The sequence below is a fragment of the Podarcis erhardii genome, assembly GCF_964252035.2.
Source record: "Podarcis erhardii genome assembly, chromosome: 5".
NCBI lineage: Eukaryota > Metazoa > Chordata > Lepidosauria > Squamata > Lacertidae > Podarcis > Podarcis erhardii.
In genome coordinates, this window is record NC_138509.1 from 12,419,763 (window position 1) to 12,439,025 (window position 19,263).

The window sequence follows — 19,263 nt, forward strand, 5'->3', positions numbered from 1 at the left end:
GTTTGATGTTTTATTCTGTTTTTAGTCCTCTGTTGGGGGCCACTCAGAGTTGTTGTTGTTGTTGTTGTTGTTGTTGTTGTTGTTGTTGTTGTTGGATTGCTTAGAAACATTACAGCGATTCTTTGAGCTTGTTCTTAGTTTTAGTATGCCATTGACTATAACACCATACGTTTTTGTCCAGTGAATCCTGATTTTGGAAATCAGGATTCCGCAGCCTAATCACTGGTGTCCAAGAAAGACAACCGATTTTTATTTTGTTTCTCGCTTAAAGTGTATTTCAGCAGTTGCGTAGATGGGGTTGGATTTGCAGCAGCCAAAATCAAACTGTATTTACATTAAAGTGTGAATTGTAAAGCTGGAAACCCACCATGATTTTAATCTGGATAGAAATTATTATAATACGTGTTACAGTATTATAACATCTGTGCATCGGTTCACAACTATAATTATGCAGTGTCGGTGGGGGGAATTATTGTTAATTGCTCTTTTACTATGTTATGCATTTTTGTGTTTTTATATTGTAAACTGCCCTGTGATCCTTGGATGAAGAGTGGTATAGAAATTTTAACAACAACTACAATAATTTTTAATTCATTCATAATATATATATTTTTGCAAAGTAATAATCATAAATAAATAAGAATAAAAATGTGCACCCCACCACCAAGTCCATTCCATTGTAACTATCCAACCTCCCAAAAATTCAGCACCTCTTGCGATGATTTGACCAACACTAATTGTTAAGGCTTTAGCCATAAACAGTGAAGTTCAATGAGGAGAAATTAATGCTTTTAATTTTGTGCCTTTTTCTAACAGGGGAACAGCTGGCTGCATTTGCTGCTGGAGTTAGGCAGATGTTGGAGGATGTTCAAGAACGTCTGGTCTACAGAACGCATATCTACATTCAGACTGACATTATAGGCTACAAACCGGCCCCGGGTGATCTTGCCTATCCGGCTAAGCTGGAAATGATGGCGGTAAGGGTCCATGCATTTGTCTGATTCTGAACAGGCAAAACCCCTTGCATTCAACTAAGCTAGGAGTTCCCAAACTGTGCCCCAGCTGTGTCGAATTCATCCATCAGTGGCTGCTAGCTACAATGGCTATGTACTGCCTCCACTTTATGGCTCTCCAGACCCATTGCTGGAGTTGCAAGTGCAGAGAGTGCTTTTGCCCACCTTTGGGGCATCACATAGCTATCTGGTTGACCACTGTAAGAATAGGATGCTGGTCTAGGTGGGCCTTTGACCTGCCTGATACAGCAGAGCTCTTTGATGTCTTTATGTTTATACCACCTGGTGAAATCCAAAGACAGGCCTTTAGGGGAGCTCCTACATTCTGGACAACCAGATGAAGAGAATATGTCTAGGAGATGCACAAGGCCTTCCTGGTTTTTCTTCAATAGCTTCACCAAGCATTAGGAATGAAATGTAAAGGTGTTCATTGAAGCAGCCTTCAGTAGAAGGGTGGTTCAAAGCATATAGTTATTCTAAATCCAAACAATACAGGTTCCCTCACTGTGCAATTGGAGGAGTGCTCTGTAAAGCCCCAGTGTCTGGAGAACTAGATAAAGGTAAAGGGACCCCTGACCATTAGGTCCAGTTGTGACTGACTCTGGGGTTGCGGCGCTCATCTCGCTTTACTGGCCGAGGGAGCCGGCGTATAGCTTCCGGGTCATGTGGCCAGCATGACTAAACTGCCTCTGGAGAAACAGAGCAGCGCACGGAAATGCTGTTTACCTTCCCGCCAGAGGGAAGTATTTATCTACTTGCACTTTGACGTGCTTTCAAACTGCTAGGTTGGCAGGAGCAGGGACCGAGCAACGGGAGCTCACCCTGTTGCGGGGATTAGAACCACTGACCTTCTGATCGGCAAGTCCTAGGCTCTGTGGTTTAACTCACAGTGCCACCCGCGTCCCTTGGACGACTAGATGGTGACAGATAAATACAATTGACCCTGGAACTCTCCTTTTACTCGTTTGCCAGTATCCACCCAGCTTAGGCTTGGCGATTATTCTTGTTTTCCATCAACATCAGGAAGAACTTTCTGACAGTAAGAGCTGTTTGACAGTGGAACAGTCTCCTTTGGGAGCTTGTGGGCTCTCCTCCTTTGGAGGTTTTGAAGCAGATGTTGGATGGCCATCTGTCATGGATGCTTTAGCTGAGATTCCAACATTGCAGGGGGTTAAACTAGATGACGCTCAGGGTCCCTTCCAACCCTTATGATTCATTGGGGGCAGACTTTCTAAACCTGGTGCACTTTGGAGATTGTTGAATTTTGCTAATGGTACGGAAAGTTGGGACTGTGTTTCAGCAACTTTTGAGAGTCATCAGGTTGAAGGGTGGCATATAAGTCAAAAAAATGAATATTGATAGTTAGGGCTAGGCAGGTGTTGCTCTTGGTGACTGGCTCTGGAGAGGAAGGGAGGGAGGCTACCTCCCAAACAGGTGTTTCTTCTAAATAGCCTAGCTAAATCGGATGGACACCCATTGACTGGACCACTATGTAGCACACTGGTGGAATAATTAACCGGTAAACCGATCATCGTTTCTGACATACATCTAAATAAAAAACATGAAAGGTGGGGGAAAACATGAAAGGTGAGGGGAGAGACTCCATCAGGCAAGGCCTCCTTCCACCTGCCTTGTTCTACCCTCTGCTTCTCAAGGTGTATTGTTTTATGTACTGTGGCTTGCCGTTGTTTTATTGATTATAGTTTAGATATTATTGTAATGGTTGCGTGGATTTCTGTTTAACTTTTATATTGTTGGTTATTATTGTATACTATTCTAATGATTGTTGAATGTTACTTTTTTATGGAGTTTGCCTGTTTTTAAAGTTATGTTTTATTATCACATTTTTGTATTGCATTAGATTGTTATAAGATGAACATTTTTTGTTTCTTCAGCTTGTAAACCGTCTTGAGTATTGTAAGATAGAAAGGTGGTATACAAATTAAAAATGATGAAATGATGATGATGATGATGATGATGATGATGAAAATATTTCAAGGTGAACTTTCTCATTTGCCGGAGGGTTGTTAATTTGGCAAGCAAACCCAACTGCAATGATGTGGCTTCTTAGACACCCAGACCCTTGCGGAACTTATGGGAAATGTTTGTTTTGCTTTTCCTGCTAGCAAATTGCCCAAAGTCTAAAAGATGAAGAGAGAAAATTGCCTGCAGATCCTTCATTTTCAGATTTGAAGCTGGAAGATTCGGAGAACTGCAGTGTGGTAAAAAATGGTGTGTGGTTATTTGAAGTAATTTGTACTTGTAATAACATGCTAATAATGACAGCTGTATTTGCTTATGGCTTTTCAGTATTTGGAGAGCTCTCTAGAGAGAAGCAAACAGAAAATGAAGTATTTTATATTTTAACAAGGACTAGGTTTTGGGTATTTTAAATATCATTCTTGAACCTGTAGTTGTAATTACTTGTGGCTGTTATATTCTGAATTTTTTAATTTTTTTTATAATGATATTTATTTAGTTTTTGTTTAAACAATAAAAAACATACATAATAACATAGTATTTTCCAATATCCACATTTTATTCTCATCTTTGGACTTCCTCACATCTCTTGTTCCTGCATTCTAAACTCATAAATTTTGCTAGCAAATTATTAACCTATTTCAATTCATATGATATAATTTTCCAATATTAAATCTCAAATTTTAGAATTTAAATCACTCTTTTGGAGACTTAATTATAACATACTATTTATCCAAAATTTGTCTTTTCTTTCAATTACATTTAGATTTGTATTCCTTATAACTAATTTGTAGGAGCCGAACTATTACTAATCTTACATCTTTCTTTAACATTCATACAATTTACAATATTTTTGTAGATAGTCCTTGAATTTCTTCCAATCCTCCTCCACCAATTCTTCTCCCAGGTCTCGGATTCTGCCAGTCATCTCCGCCAGTTCCATATAATCCATCAGTTGCATCTACCATTCTTCCAGTGTGGGCAAATCTTGAGTTTTCCAGCATTTGGCAATGAGTATCCTTGCTGCTGTTGTAGCATACATAAAAAAAGTTCGATCCTTCTTTTGCACACTCTGGCCGACAATGCCTAAAAGAAAGGCCTCTGGTTTCTTAGGGAAGGTATACTTAAATACCTTTTTCAGCTCATTGTATATCATTTCCCAGAAAGCCTTCACTCTAGGGCAAGTCCACCAGAGGTGAAAGAATGTTCCTTCAGCTTCTTTACACTTCCAACATTTATTGTCAGACAAATGGTATATCTTTGCAAGCTTGACTGGAGTCATGTACCACCTATATATCATATATCATTTTCATAATGTTTTCTTTCAAGGCATTACATGCCGTAAATCTCAAACCTGTGGTCCATAACTTTTCCCAGTCAGCAAACATTATGTTGTACCCTATGTCCTGTGCCCATTTTATCATAGCTGATTTGACCGTTTCATCCTGTGTATTCCATTTTAGCAGCAAGTTATACATTCTTGAAAGTATCTTAGAGCTGGGTTCTAACAGTTCTGTTTCTAACTTTGATTTTTCCACCTGGAATCCTAACTTTTTATCTGACTTAAAAGCTTCTTTGATCTGAGCATCAAATGTAACTTAAAAGCTTCTTTGATCTGAGCATAATGTAACCAATCTCGCACTTTCCCCTTTAATTTCTCCATACTCTGCAACCTCCAGTTGTCTCCATCTTTTTCTATTATTTCCCAATATTTCGGCCATTTGGCCTCCATATTGAGTCTTTTCGGGGCCTTAGCCTCCATTGGTGATAGCCACCTTGGGGTCTTATTTTCCAATAAGTCTTTATATTTTGACCAGACATTGAACACTGCTTTTCTGACAACATGGTTCTTGAAAGCCTTATGTATTTTAACCTTGTCATACCACAGATATGCATGCCAACCAAAAGCATTATTAAATCCTTCCAAATCTAAAACATCAGTGTTTTCAAGAAGTAGCCAATCTTTCAACCAGCAGAAAGCTGCTGATTCATAATACAACTTTAAGTCTGGCAGGGCAAAGCCCCCTCTTTCTTTAGCATCAGTTGATATCTTAAACTTAATTCTGGGCTTTTTGCCCTGCCAGACAAATTTAGAAATATCTCTCTGCCACCTCCCAAAACACTCCATTTTATCCACTATCTGTAAAGTTTGAAACAGAAACAACATTTCTGGCAATACATTCATCTTGATAACAGGAATACGTCCTGACAAGGAAAGTTTCAATCTTGACCATACATCTAGATCCCTTTTAATTTCAGACCAACATTTTTCATAATTGTCTTTAAATAAATTCCTGTTCTTCGCTGTTATGTTTACCCCTAGGTATCTTACTTTTTTGACCACATTTAATTCTGTCTCTTTCTGAAACCTTTCTGACTCTAAAGGAGTCAATTTTTCCCCAAAACCTTGTTTTTTGCTTGTTAAGTTTAAATCCCGCCACTCGACCAAACTCATGAATCAGTTGCAATACCCTTTTAGTACTAGACTCTGGCTCCTGTAAGGTCAAAACTAGGTCATCTGCAAATGCTTTCAATTTATATTGTTTCGCTCCGACCTGAATACCTTCCACCAACCGGTCTCCCCTAATCATATTCAAGAGCACTTCCAGGACCGATATAAACAGCAAAGGGGATATAGGGCAGCCTTGTCGTGTTCCTTTCTCAATTCTAAACTCTTCTGTCACCACATTGTTAACTATCAATTTTGCTTTTTGCTCTGAATAGATTGCCTCTATCCCATTATGAAACCCCCACCCCACTCCCATTCCTTCCAAATTTTTCTTCATGAACTTCCAAGAGATATTGTCAAAGGCCTTCTCCGCATCTATAAAAATTAACACAGCTTTTGTATTAATGTTTGTTTGCAAAAGTTCCAAAATGTCAATAATATTCCTTGTGTTAGCAAACAAGTGTCTACCTGGGAGAAAGCCTGCTTGGTCCTTATGAATTACTTCATTAAGGACTTTTTTGAATCTTCTTGCTAAAATGTCTGCAAATATTTTGTAATCCACGTTTAAAAGGGAGATGGGGCGGTAGTTCCTAAGTTGCGTCTTTTCAGATTCTAATTTGGGTATCAATGTGATGAAAGCTTCTTTCCACGACTCTGGTGCCTTCTTCCCCTCCATAATTTCATTGCAAACCTCCATTAATGGATGCATCAAATAGTCTTTCAATGTCTTATAATATTTGGAGGTAAACCCATCTGGCCCTGGAGACTTGCCCAATTGCATGTTCTGAATGGCCTCCTCAATTTCTAATTGTGTTATTTTGTAATTCAGGATTGTTCTGTTCTTGAGAGACAACTTTGGTAAACCGTTCTTCTTTAAAAATTGTTCTATCTCTGATTCATTTTGCGGCCCCTGTGTATATAGTTGTTTAAAGTATTTCTGGAAGCACTTTCTGATTTCCACCGGGTTCTGAATATTTCTTCCCTCAATTTCCATGTTTGTTACTGTGTTCAACTTTTGCCTCTTTTTCAGCTGCCATGCTAGCAGCTTTCCACATTTATTTGCCGATTCAAAGGATCTTTGTTTCATTAACTTAATTTTCCATTCCACTTCTTGATTTATCAATTTTGAATATTGTGCTTGATGATGTTTAATTTCTCTTAAAATCTCCTTTGATTTCGGTCTCGATCTTAGCTTCTTCTCACCTTCTTTAATTTTCTCCAAAATCTTATCTTTCTTGTCATTCTGTACTTTTTTCTTAATTGTATTTTGTTGTATCAGAAACCCTCTCATCACCGCCTTACTTGCATCCCGGACAGTTCTTTTTTCCACCGTAGTGTTCAGGTTTATCTCAAAATAGTCCTTCAAAACTTTTTGGGCCTTTTTGATAATATCCTGGTCTCTAAACAAATTGTCATTCATCCTCCATCTGAAGGAGCCGGTTGGAGTTAATCTCATATCCATCTTAACAGCGTTATGGTCGGAGCAGGTCTTTGGGCAGATTTCCACTTTTTTTATCTTGGGAGCCAGGCCTCTAGTTGTCCAGATTTGGTCGATTCTTGTCCATGTCAGTTGGGCTTCAGAAAAGAATGTTCCTTCTCTTCCTAGGGGGTTCTTTGTTCTCCAGATGTCAATCAAGTCCATGTTGTCAGTCATTTCAAAGAATGTTTTTGGTAGTCTGCCGTCTTTTGTCACATTTTGACTGTGTGACTTGTCCATGTTGGTTGATACCACTCCATTCATATCTCCCATCATGATGATGTTATCATAGTTCAGATAGTCCAGCATAATCTCATGCAGCTTCTTATAAAATTCCGATTTTCCCTCATTTGGCGCATAAATTCCTAATAAAAACTTCTCACCTTGGGTCTGAATTTCAGTTGCCAGAATTCGTCCATGTTCATCCTTGAATAAAAATTTTGGTGACAGGCTCTCTTTTGCATATATCACCACACCTCTTTTCTTTACTCGATCTGAAGAGATAAATTCTTGGCCTAATCTTTTATTTATTAACACTTTTCTATGTAGCCTAGTCACGTGTGTTTCTTGCAAACAAATAACGTCCAATTGTTCTTTTTTCAAAATATGAAATATCCTTCTCCTTTTCTCCGGGATGTTGGTGCCATTTATGTTCCAACTTAGAAGTTGCAGAGACATCCTGGTCAAATCTGTTATTGTTCTGGTGGTGGTGTCTTTTTATCCTGGTCTACAGACCCCGCCGGTGTAGGTGCAGACTGTGGTCCAGCCCCTGAGGGTCTTTCAATCCCTTTCTGAAGGTCCTCTCCGTAGGTATTCAGAAATTTATCTTTGTCCTCAGCCGTTTTAATTTTCACCTTCTTCCCCCTAAACGTAAAAGATAGTCCTTGTGGGAATTCCCACCTGAAGATGATTAAATTGCTCCTCAACAACTTCACTAGTTCAAGATAAGTGGACCTAAGGTCCAAAAGTTGTTTAGGAATGTCCTTGTACACCTCTGCTCTTTTGTCCAAAATTTCAAGTGACTTTCCGTAGTGTAGTCCTAGTATTTTGTCCCTTTCCTCCTTGGATCTTAAAGTGATCAAACAATCTCTGGGCCTGTCTTTCCTTGTAAATTTTCCAAGCCTAAAAGCAGTCACAATTCTAAAGTCCTTTTCCTCCTCCAAATTCCACCACTTGGAAAATTCTTTTGTTAAATACTCAGTTAGATTCCCTTGTTCATGTTCAAGTTCTGGTATGAACCTCAGTTTCAGGTTATTTTCCCGTGCCCGAAGTTCAATCATAGACAGATAGGCTTGTTGATCCCCGACCTGCTTATGCAGTGGTCTCACCTCCTGCTCCAGTGCTTCAGTTTTCTGAATGGCTTCCTCTGCCAGCTTCCGATTTTCTGCAGTGGATTCAGATAAGTTACTGATTGCTTGAACGTTTGAAGTAACTTGTTCTGTTAACTTGGTGACACAATCTCTAGTCTGGTCAATCTTTAACGTTTGTTCATCCACCTTTTTATCTAGGCCTTCCAATTTTTCAAGTATCTTGTCTAATACTGAAGCAGTTCCACCTGCTGCCATGTCTTCTCCCAGAAACTGCACACTTTCCTTTAGTTCCAAAACATCAGGGACAGATGATCTACGCGGCTGGGAAAGTAAAGTCAAAGTTGTTTGCTTTTTCCCTCCTCTAGCCGAGCTTGTTTGTCTCCCAGTACCGCTCATTCCACTTCTATCTGCTAGTCAAGGTCAAACTGGATATGTTCTCATGAGAATCCACAAGCCCAGAAGATAAACAAACCAAATCGGAGGAAAGGAAACCAAAAGGAAAAGTCACATTTAACTGTAATCCAAAAATCCTCTAGGGGGAGCCCAGTTCTATTATAGGGAAGAAGTCTATTTATTTAATATTAGTTATTAAAATTTTCCCAAACTTCAGTATTTAACAGCAATGTCCAAACAGCCTTTAATTTCTTGAAACCTTCAGCAGTTGTGTTTAGCAGAGTTGGTCTCAGACTGTAACAGTGTCTCAATAAGTGCAAAATGTAACAATTCAAAGCAACAGTTCCAGTAAAGCTCAGCTAATGCTGGTTCCAGCAACAAAATATCCAAATCTCGCAAACTGACAGATCTCTTGTCTAGGCAGCCCGACTGCCTGGGATTCTTTATCAATTTGTAAGTCCAACAGTGCAGGTATCACACAATTCTTGTATTAAGTAAGTCTTTTAAAAAGTTAAGTCCTAAAATAGCTTAAACAGATGTGAGAGTTGATTGCCTTTTGACACCTCTTCAGAGGCTCCAAACATCAAAGTCTTTGCTTTAGATCTTAAGCAGTGGCAAGAGACGGACTTCCTGGTTACATCTCTCGCTTTTAGCCAAATTTGCAGCAAATTTATACTCCAAACCTTATCTTTTCTGCTCTTACTCACGAGTTGTTGGTTTCACGCCGAATTTTCCCAAGAAAAGAGGACAGCGCTCACCGGCAGCAGCTTCGCGGCTTCACTCCGCAGAAAGAGCGATTGACTCACAGCACCGCGCCAACCCTTCCACGTTCCGGGACCTCTTACGAGGTCCCTTCTGCGTTTCGGGGGGCGCTCCAGGTGCCCGCCGAGTCCCACGGCCACGGGCTTACGCTACCCGTGGTTTTCCGGTGAGGGTCTCCGCTGCGCCGTAGCGGACGACCCGTTCCTGCGGAGCTCCCTCTTCCCGATTAGGAAAGGGCAGCCATTGCCGGACGCGCCGCCTCCGGAAGTTGTATTCTGAAATTTTTTTTTGGTCATGATTCCTATTACAAAGGGGTTGCAAAGAGGCATGACAAGATAGATTTCTTGGTTTCTGCCTAGCTGTGGAATCATGAAGACATTATCCAGTAGTCCTGGGGCAGTCTCACTTACACCCCCTTCCCCCTCAAAGCTTCCTGGTTCCCACTTGGAACCCACAAAGTGATTATCCATTTAGTGCAGATTAGTGCGATGGATCAAGTATGAATAAAAAAATTGAACTGGTTCCATCAGTACTGGGTTAATAAATAAATAAATACATAAATAAGAACTTGGCAGAAACACTCCTCATATTGCTGGCACCCAAGCAGGGGGAGATTTATTGTCACACATCCTGAAAATTGCTGTATTAGGTCTGAGGAGACTGACTTGCCTGCTTTTCGTGTTGGGACAGTCTCCCTATCCATCTTAAGATAGCAAGGGAAGCAGGTAAAGGTAAAGGGACCCCTGACCATCAGGTCCAGTCGTGACCGACTCTGGGCTTTATTGGCCGAGGGAGCCAGCGTACAGCTTCCAGGTCATGTGGCCAGCATAACTAAGCTGCTTCTGGCGAACCAGAGCAGCGCACGGAATGCCGTTTACCTTCCCACCGGAGTGGTACCTATTTATCTACTTGCATTTTGATGTGCTTTCGAACTGCTAGGTTGGCAGGAGCTGGGACCGAACAACGGGAGCTCACCCCGTCTTGTGGATTTGAACCGCTGACCGACCTTCTGATCGGCAAGTCCTAGGCTCTGTGGTTTAACCCTCAGCGCCACCCGCGTCCCTAAGGGAAGCAGGAGTCAGTGCAAATAGTATTCTTGGATGTCTGAATTATCAGCATCCAATTTAGACATTCTGAGTCCAGTGGAATCGCCTAATGGTTCTTTTCTCTCTTTTTAGTGCTTTTGTACTATTTAATGTTTTTCCTTGTGTTTTCATATCTTGCTTTTCACTTGCCTAAAACGGCCTACCATGTTCCAGGCTCAGTCTGGGACCTGAGAGGAAATTTCTTCCCTTGGTGGTTTTGCTGGAAGCCTTACTTGTCAACCCAAGGGAGACACTTCCCGCTAGTATACTTTCTGATACTGTATCATGTTCTCTGATGCTGTATTGGATATCAAGGCTGCCAACCACAGGTGCAAACTCTTAAAATACAAAGTGCAAAAACCTAAAGACACCCCTTTTTGATAATGGGGGGGTGGTGGAGCATGTCTGTAATTGATTACTATAAAGTTTATCATTGCATATTAAAACAAAATAAAAAAAATCCTTCCAGTAGCACCTTAAAGACCAACTGAGTTAGTTCTAGGTATGAGCATACCTAGGTATGAGCATACCTTTTTGTGTGCATGCACACGAAAGCTCATACCTAGAACTAACTCAGTTGGTCTTTAAGGTGCTACTGGAAGGATTTTTTTTATTTTGTTTTGACCATGGCAGACCAACACGGCTACCTATCTGTAATTGCATATTAAGTTCTGTAGTAGCAAGCCTTGAATATGATCTTTGTGTTACAGATGCATTGGAATCCTGCCATCCTAGACTTCATGCTACAATTTCACCCGCAGATCTGCATGGGATGTGGTACCCTACTGTGAGAAGAACACTTGTCTGCCTCTCCAAGCTTTACAGATGTATTGATGTAGGTATAGAATTATGTCTAGCCTGGAAAATAAGGCCATCAGTGGCTGCTAACCAAGATGGCTTTGTTTTACCTCCACGGCCGGAGACCTTGTTTCAAATCCTGATTAAGCAAGACCCATAGAAAACTCCAAAGAAACCCTATACAAAAGAAACTCTATAACCTTAGCAGTCAATAGCAGTAAAGATCATAACGCACAATTGAAATTTGTGCTCCAGAAGTGAGGGGTTGGGGTGGAGGAGATGCACAATCTCTCTCCTGTTGGTTTTAACCATGGTTAACTAGTCATTATATGTGGGCTTTGGTCATGTGTGCCGCTGTTGGAGGAATTCACACTTTTCTTAATATTCGACCAGTGCAAGCATTTTTCCTTCCTCTGTGCTCTGTTCTGAGCATTCTCCTGACCCTCCAGAGCAGATTGTGGGAGGTGTGGGGGCACACAGGGAGAGGAGAGGGGCAGAAATCCTGTTTCGCTACTGGAAATGCTTGCATTGGTTTCTTCTAGCTTGCCTGGTTAGTTGAATCCTGGCCCAGTATCTTTGAATTTGCCTATCCAGCTTTGTTTTAAGACATAATATATACCTGTTTACTCTTCCAGTAACATTGTACCTGAAATGTTGTGGAAGCTTGCGATTAAAACAGCCTTGTTTGAGATGCTGGAAGGTCTTTCAGAATGGCTGCAGTGAATAGACAAAATAGCATTAAATCGTTGGCCCTCCCAGATCACCCAGATTTGCAACACTCCTGTTCACAAACAAGATCAGACACATTCTGTGACTTCCTTTGAGAATAAATGATGAGCATGACTCGATTTGTGTTAAATGCCTCTTTCTGTGGCTGCATCCAGTGCTTTGGGGGGGAGGCTAAACATTTTGTGAATCAAAGTTTGGCCTCATTGAGGGGCAGTATTTCAATATGAGTGGGAAAATGAGAGTACTCCTAAACATTTTTTTTTTTTTAGAAAAAAAGCTCTGGATGCACCCATGCAATAAATTCTGAAGTTCTCAATACCTTCTTGGAGTCACTGTTTGTTTCACGCATTGCATAAATTGTGGCCATAGTATATATTATTTTTTCTAAATCCGGTGTCTTGAGGAACTGAGGGGAAATACAAATGGGGTGATAGTGCTTAAATTTGCAAATTGAAGGTGCCAGCTTTAGATGACCTTTCTCAAGGATAAAGGCCTGACCTTTATGAACATTTGCATTCTTTTTCCTCTCCAGAGGGCAGTCTTCCAAGGATTATCTCAGGAGGCCTTATCTGCCTGCATACAGTCTTTGCTAACAGCTGCAGATTCCATTTCTAAAAACAAGGTTGGGTAATGTTCATATTGCTAATGTGTAATATTTTCATATAAAGAGGGTCTCTATAAACTTTTCCTAGGAGTGCACTGCACCAAATTTGAGACTGTTTTGAAAAATAGTTGAAGTGCATGTACTTCTGTTTTTCCTTAGGAGATCTGAATTCTGTATGCCTTCGGGAAGGTGCATGTCTAGCCTAGCCGCTATTTCATTCAAATGGGGAAAGAACAGTGATGAGATTTTCCTTTTCAAAAAAATAAAGACGGGTGGAGATGTGGGATATTTCTGGTGGTGATTGAGATTGGCAAGAAAGGATATGAGCGGGGTACGGTAACTGTGAAAGAGTGGGGAAGCTGAAGAAAAAGCATATTTGATAGCATGGTGATGTTTTCCATTCAGCAGTATAAATTAGCTGAAATGGCTTAAAAGGTAAAGGTAAAGGGACCCCTGACCATTAGGTCCAGTCGTGGCCGACTCTGGGGTTGCGGCGCTCAACTCGCTTTACTGGCTTCCGGGTCATGTGGTCAGCATGACTAAGCCGCTTCTGACGAACCAGAGCAGCACACGGAAACGCCATTTACCTTCCCACCAGAGCAGTACCTATTTATCTACTTGGACTTTGATGTGCTTTCAAACTGCTAGGTGGGCAAGAGCAGAGACCGAGCAACGGGAGCTCACCCCATCGCGGGGATTCAAACCACCGACTTTCTGATTGGCAAGTCCTAGGCTCTGTGGTTTAACCCACAGCGCCACCCACGTCCCTTCAGACTTAAAATGTAGGTGCTTACAAATTTGTATGTGACGATTCAAAAACAGAACAATTCAATGGCAAAAGGATCCAAACATTTCTAATGCTGTTAGGGACCCCACCTACTTTTGCAGCGATCTTTCTGCCCTCTTTTAAGCAGTAGTGCATGGCACGAATATGAATTTCTGCCTCTCTGTAGCGTGTTTGTAAGAGATGTGCATATGGTTTAATGGGAAGTAGGTAGGTATCCTAGGATACAAAGGGGATGAAACTGCTTTTTAATAAGTGGACAACCGGTTGACCAGTGTCTATCCCTTTTCTCTTTATTTTTTACATTAATTTTATGTTTTCAATTTAGACCCAGGTTGACGGACAGCTTTTCTTAATCAAACATCTTTTGATTCTTCGTGAACAAATTGCTCCTTTCCACACTGAATTCACCATTAAGGAAATTTCCCTGGACCTTAAGAAAACTAGAGGTACTGCATTGTGCTGACTGGTCAGTCCGAGTGGGTTTGCCCCTCCTCCGATGTGCCAGCCACGAGGGTTGAGGGCCAAGCTACATGTTGCATTGGAGAGCCGTTACCAGGTTTCCCAATATCTTTTTCTTTCTTTAAAAGCAACCACAGGCACCCCTCAAATTGGATCAGGGCAGCGACATTTGGAGGAAAAGGGTTTACTTCTTGCACCATATCCCTGATCAAAATCGACCCATTCCGAAAGTTGCTATTATCTTTTTGGTGGAGATTTCTTTGCTTTTCTTACTCATTCATACTTTTCAGGTTTATACATTTCAGTGATTTTACAATCATTTTGACATTTCAAAAACTTGACTTCCATCCCCCTCTTTCTGTGGTTCCTTAAATTTGTTTTTAATATCTTCTGCCTATCCAAATTAACTTAATTTGCTCATTTATTCATCTTCTTTCAATATATACTCTTACAAAACTGCAGGTTGTTACAATAATCCTGCCAATGTTTCTATCTGTTTATAATTTATAGTTGGTAATTTATCTTTTTGGTGGCGATTTCAATCAGGGAAGTGGTGCAGGAAGAAAAGACTCGAAACCTCCCAATGCTACTGGCCTGAAGCAATTCAGGGTGGAGAAAGACGTGGCTGATTTTATGTAAAAGAAAAAGTGTGGGAGGTCCCAAGAGCGGCTTTTCCATGTAGCCTGTTGTTTGTCCCTCTGTTTGTTTATGTTCACCTGCAATCGCCCGCATGCTGTTGTGCATTCTCTTGCATTGAACTAACTCGAACTCAGCCTTTCTTTTGAGGGCCGGATGGGAAAGTTCCCGGAAAGCCTTTAATATTCCTTCACATCAGTTCTGGTGGTTTTCTCTTTTTAAAAAAACTAAACTCAAATCCTCCTAACTCTTATCTGTTAAAAATGGTACCTGGATAACCTGCTTTCCATTCACACAGTGTTTCTTCTATGCTAGCGTGCTCCACCAAGGGACAGAGTCAACAGGCAGGTGCCAATATAAGGGGAGGGTTGCTGCTGGCTGGTGGTTGCTAAAGCTTCCTGCTCTAACCCTTCTTTGCAGCTGGTAGCATTCTGCGCCATCTTGACCTCTTCTGAAAGCAGAGGAATTGGGTCTTTGGCTTTAGCAGACTTGGTGCAGGATTATCAGGTGTGGTCCCTGCTATGTCCAGAGGCTTTAGAAATAAATAGGTTTTTAGAACAGCTGAGTATCTAGTAAGCTTCGTACTGTACAGTCTCTTCTCTGGTGGTGGAGGAGGGTACCCAGAGTGAGTTATTGCCTTGCTTCTGCAAATTAAGCATCCTATTCTCCTCTTTTGTGGAGGAACCACCTCTTCACTTTTTTAATCCTCCCTCTTTTGAGATGGTGGAGTTTCTCCCAGCTTCAGCTTTCAGGCTATTTTGGACCTTTTCCTTCCTTTTCCTTCCTTATTTCCCCAGCACTTAGTGATGGTGGGAAGAGAGTCTTTCATTCCTGTGTTGTTGTTTTTTAAAAAAAGCTTGGTTGAAAGGGGACTTTCCTCAAGCTGGGTGAGGGGGACTCTGCTGCCAGCATCTACAGTTCTTCAATTCTGTGGCACTCTGGGTACCCTCTTAACTTAGCTTGGAGGTTTTTAAGCAGAGCTTAGATGGCCATCTGCCTTGGATGCTTCCTGCATTGCAGAGTGTTGGACTAGATGGCTCTCGGGGTCCTTTCCAACTCTACAATTCTGTGATACTATGAGTCTATCCACTGCTGAGAAATAAAATTTATGGTAAATTTGAGTTTTCCATTCCATTTGCTTCTGCAGATGAGCTTTGCTTTGTTTGTTTAATGATTGAAGCTTAAAACGCACAAAAATCACTTGCCTAGAAAAAATTGGGAAGCTCTTTTTTTTTCCCACTTAGAAAATTGACTGCCAAAGCTATTTGCATTGTATAATTAAAACAAATGTGCTTATCAAATGTCACTTGGACAAAATATACAAAGAAAAGAATACGCCGAGGTGTGTATTATTCTTGCAAATACATTTTAAAGCAAGTGGAAAAATGGAGGCGAGGTAAGAAAAGGAAGGAATACTTGAAGCCTCAAAATGTTATTGCCTATGAGTCAGTGAATGGGGATTAGAAATACCTTCTATCTGTTCTGTCTCAGTAGTTTGAAGCAGTTATGTTGCTTGTCTGCTAATATGCTACTATCTTGCTTTGAACAAACTTGCTCTTATAACTAACAATTCTACTCATTGCAGCTGAACATGGATGAGACCTCTGTTGTGTTAAGTAGTTTCTAGTTAACAAGCAAAGGGGTAAATATGTCCTGCTGGTGTCCTATGCTGGCTGATATATAATTTTGTTCTGAGTATTTATTAGATGAATAAAAATTTTATACCAGCCAGTTAATAATGGAAGGTGGTAAGTAACCGAAATGCATACCTGTCTCTCCCTCCCCCAAGCTGAAAATGCATGAGAGTATGGCAAATACACAGTTATAGTGAGAGATTGTTGGTCACGAGAAAGCATTATTCTGCATGTTCTTGGAGACCAGGCAGAGGAGAGCTTGTCTCAGCAGGAGAGGGAGACTCTCTGGATTCTTCAGTAGGCTCTTGACCACCTCCTTTGCTTCAGCCTCTGAGTCTGAACTGCTCCCTGCCACAGGCTCTTCCTGCTCACTAAAGCCCGTTGCCCTTTCAGCATCCAGCCCCTCCTCCCGATCTTCTCCCTCTGACTTCTCAGCATCCCACCACCAACCCCCTGGCTCAGAGCCTTCCTCCTCTGGGGTTTCCCTGGCTATTGTCTCCCACCGCTCCTCTTCGCCCAGCCAGTTCCTGACATCAGCCACAACCAGACTTGGGGGAAGGAGAGAAGGCAAAGCAGGAGGGAAGGAGGCTGGAGTTGTCAAGGGCAGTGAACCCGAGGGAACTTGCTGAAAAGGTTTTTCCCTTGTGGGAAAAAAGGGGGTGGAGATCTTCTAAGAAAGGGGGCACCGGAAGCTGAGCAGGTGTGTTTGGTGCTAGGCTGAAGGCTACCAAAGTGTTCCAGTCTGCTAGTGCAGTCAGTTGATTTGCAGAGTGCTGCCTTGGCTTTAGTGGGTATAAGAGTTTCAGAGTCTGGGGGGTTAGGATGCTCTCTTCTCCCTTTCGGTGGAGAATGGAGGCCAGTGCTGACAGTCTAGCATCCTCATATTTGATTGCTAGCTTTTGCCAGCACGGCAGCCTTAGACAGATAAGATGGGAATTAAGCGATAGGAATGGCTGCATTCTGGCAATATGCTCATATACCATGGGCTTGACCCCAGCTGCCATATATTGTAGTGAATTAAACCCATTTCCCATGGGAAGGTTTTTTTGTTTATCATGGGCAGAATTGCATTTAAGAGAGAGAGCCAGAGAGAATTCGTTACTTGCTAACGAAAACTTGCTTTGTATATATCCGCAGCTTAGAAAAATCAGACGACGTTTGCATAACCAAATTATATCTATTTATATTAGACCGTATTTGTATTCCGTTTTGTAATGGTTATGGGTGGGTTACTCGTGCGTGAATTGCTCCCAGTTCAGTTGGATCGTTGCTCAGCCATGTTTAGGGTTAGAGCTCCCTCTCTGTGACCTGTTAGTCACTTGTAGAATCCGACAGTGGGCGTCTCTTGAACCTCTTCCAGCATAAAAGCTGTTTGACCCCAAGTCTCCTCCTATGTTCCCTGCGCGGAACGCGTCTGCGCAAGTAAGGGGACGGCAAGGGCGTGCCTGCGCTCTCTCCGCTGGTTTCGGTTGAAGGGTCTTGGAGCCCTGACACCGATTCCTCCATCTCCCTTTCCTCTCTATGGGTGTCACACTGAATTCCTTCCCCCCGACTGGTTCCCTCCCCGGCATCGCTCTGGAGCCCTGCCTCCGCTTTTCTCTCTGATGTCAGTTCCCTGACACGTTTTGTTTTGGATTATTATTGTAGGGTATTTATTAGCTGATCAATTTTGAAACAGAAATGTTCTTCAGGAGATCTGCAAAAGATCTAGTATTCAGACAACAAATAATATGGATTTTTTTTTGTTTTTTAGCAAAATCCAAATAAATTTAGCTCCAGTAAAAATATAAGTGAAAGCGCTAGTCTCATTTTTTAAGGAAGTTTCAATTATTATTTTTGCCCATTAATTTTTATTAGTTTTCATCAATAAAATTACATTTGAAGCAGGTTTATACAGCAAAATCAGACCTTTAAAACATCCTTGAGCACTTTTACTCTATAAAGTTTTTCTACTGCCTTCCTTGAAGCCTCTGCAACTGCTTTTAGCTCTCAGAACTCTTGATGGAGGTTCTAGGGGAATTGTGATCTGAAAAGACTCCCTTCTTGTTGTTGCCATCTTGTCACAGTGGGCACAGGTAAATAGTCGTCGTTCCCCCCAGAAGTGTGTCGCCAAAAACCAGACCTGGGTAATATGGTAAGTCTGTGTCCAAAAAGCAAGTGGGGCTTCTCAGCTGTGTAGATGGTGTCAAAGTCAATATATTGACAAGATTTTAAAAATAATCAGCTTTCCTACGTAACCAATAGCAAATCACAGTATATAAAATGCCTTACCTTAATATCAGTGGAAGCAGAGACTGGCCAGTTTAAAACTTCTCAAAAGACGAACGTATGATTTTATGTAATAATGCAAAATTGGCAAACTACTTTGTTCTCGTGAAACCAATATATAGATGAGCGGATGTGCAAAGAATGTAGTCCTCAACAATATATTGCTAATTATAATATACATAAATCTGTATTCACCAGGTTCAAATAAATCTCTTTGTGTTTTAAACGCACAGCAATTACAATTTGTAGACTTCCTATTTGCGTATTCAAAGTACACATTCTAGACACGTGAAGGAAAGTAATTCCATGGGATAATTTTTGAGGTGTCATAGAAAACTCTACACAGTTTTCATATTCTTGGGTCAAGGGAGAACAAGGGCAGAAGCAGAACACTCCTTAAAATAATGTGAACTTCATGCAAGCGGTTTTGTTTCCACAGATGCTGCCTTTAAAATCCTGAACCCTATGACTGTTCCACATTTCTTTAGGCTTAGTAGCAACAATGCGCTGATACAGTTCCTGTTGGAGGTAAAGAGCATTTGTTAACGGTGCATTTGAAAAAAAAGTCTATTTTTTTGAAGTGTAGCCATTTCCGAAGAGTTGAGAAAGGGAGAAACTACTGTATCTGTGTTGCAGGGCACTCCCGAAATCAGAGAGCACTATATTGACTCTAAGAAGGATGTGGATCGACACTTGAAGTTTGCCTGTGAGCAGTTCATTCAGCAACAGACCAAGCAGTTTGTGGAGCCTCTGGAGGAATTCCTGGCGAAGGTGTGCGAGATCCTACGGTAGCACCATTGGTATCTTAAACGGCTGTGTTTGGTATATTTATGTTGGTTGGATTGTTGACAGAAAGGAACATAGACATTGTAGAGGGAA

General features: G+C 41.3%; 1 protein-coding gene across 1 annotated transcript in view; it reads left to right on the forward strand.

The window, feature by feature from the left end:
- COG3 (component of oligomeric golgi complex 3) overlaps positions 1 to 19,263 on the forward strand; it is a 49,740-nt gene that overhangs the window by 22,509 nt on the left and 7,968 nt on the right. The window contains exons 13-19 of the mRNA XM_081864278.1: positions 817 to 977; positions 3,140 to 3,245; positions 11,180 to 11,304; positions 12,529 to 12,618; positions 13,713 to 13,833; positions 18,824 to 18,912; positions 19,021 to 19,155. Of these exons, the coding sequence (XP_081720404.1) occupies positions 817 to 977; positions 3,140 to 3,245; positions 11,180 to 11,304; positions 12,529 to 12,618; positions 13,713 to 13,833; positions 18,824 to 18,912; positions 19,021 to 19,155 (827 nt within the window). The remainder of the gene's footprint in view (positions 1 to 816; positions 978 to 3,139; positions 3,246 to 11,179; positions 11,305 to 12,528; positions 12,619 to 13,712; positions 13,834 to 18,823; positions 18,913 to 19,020; positions 19,156 to 19,263) is intronic.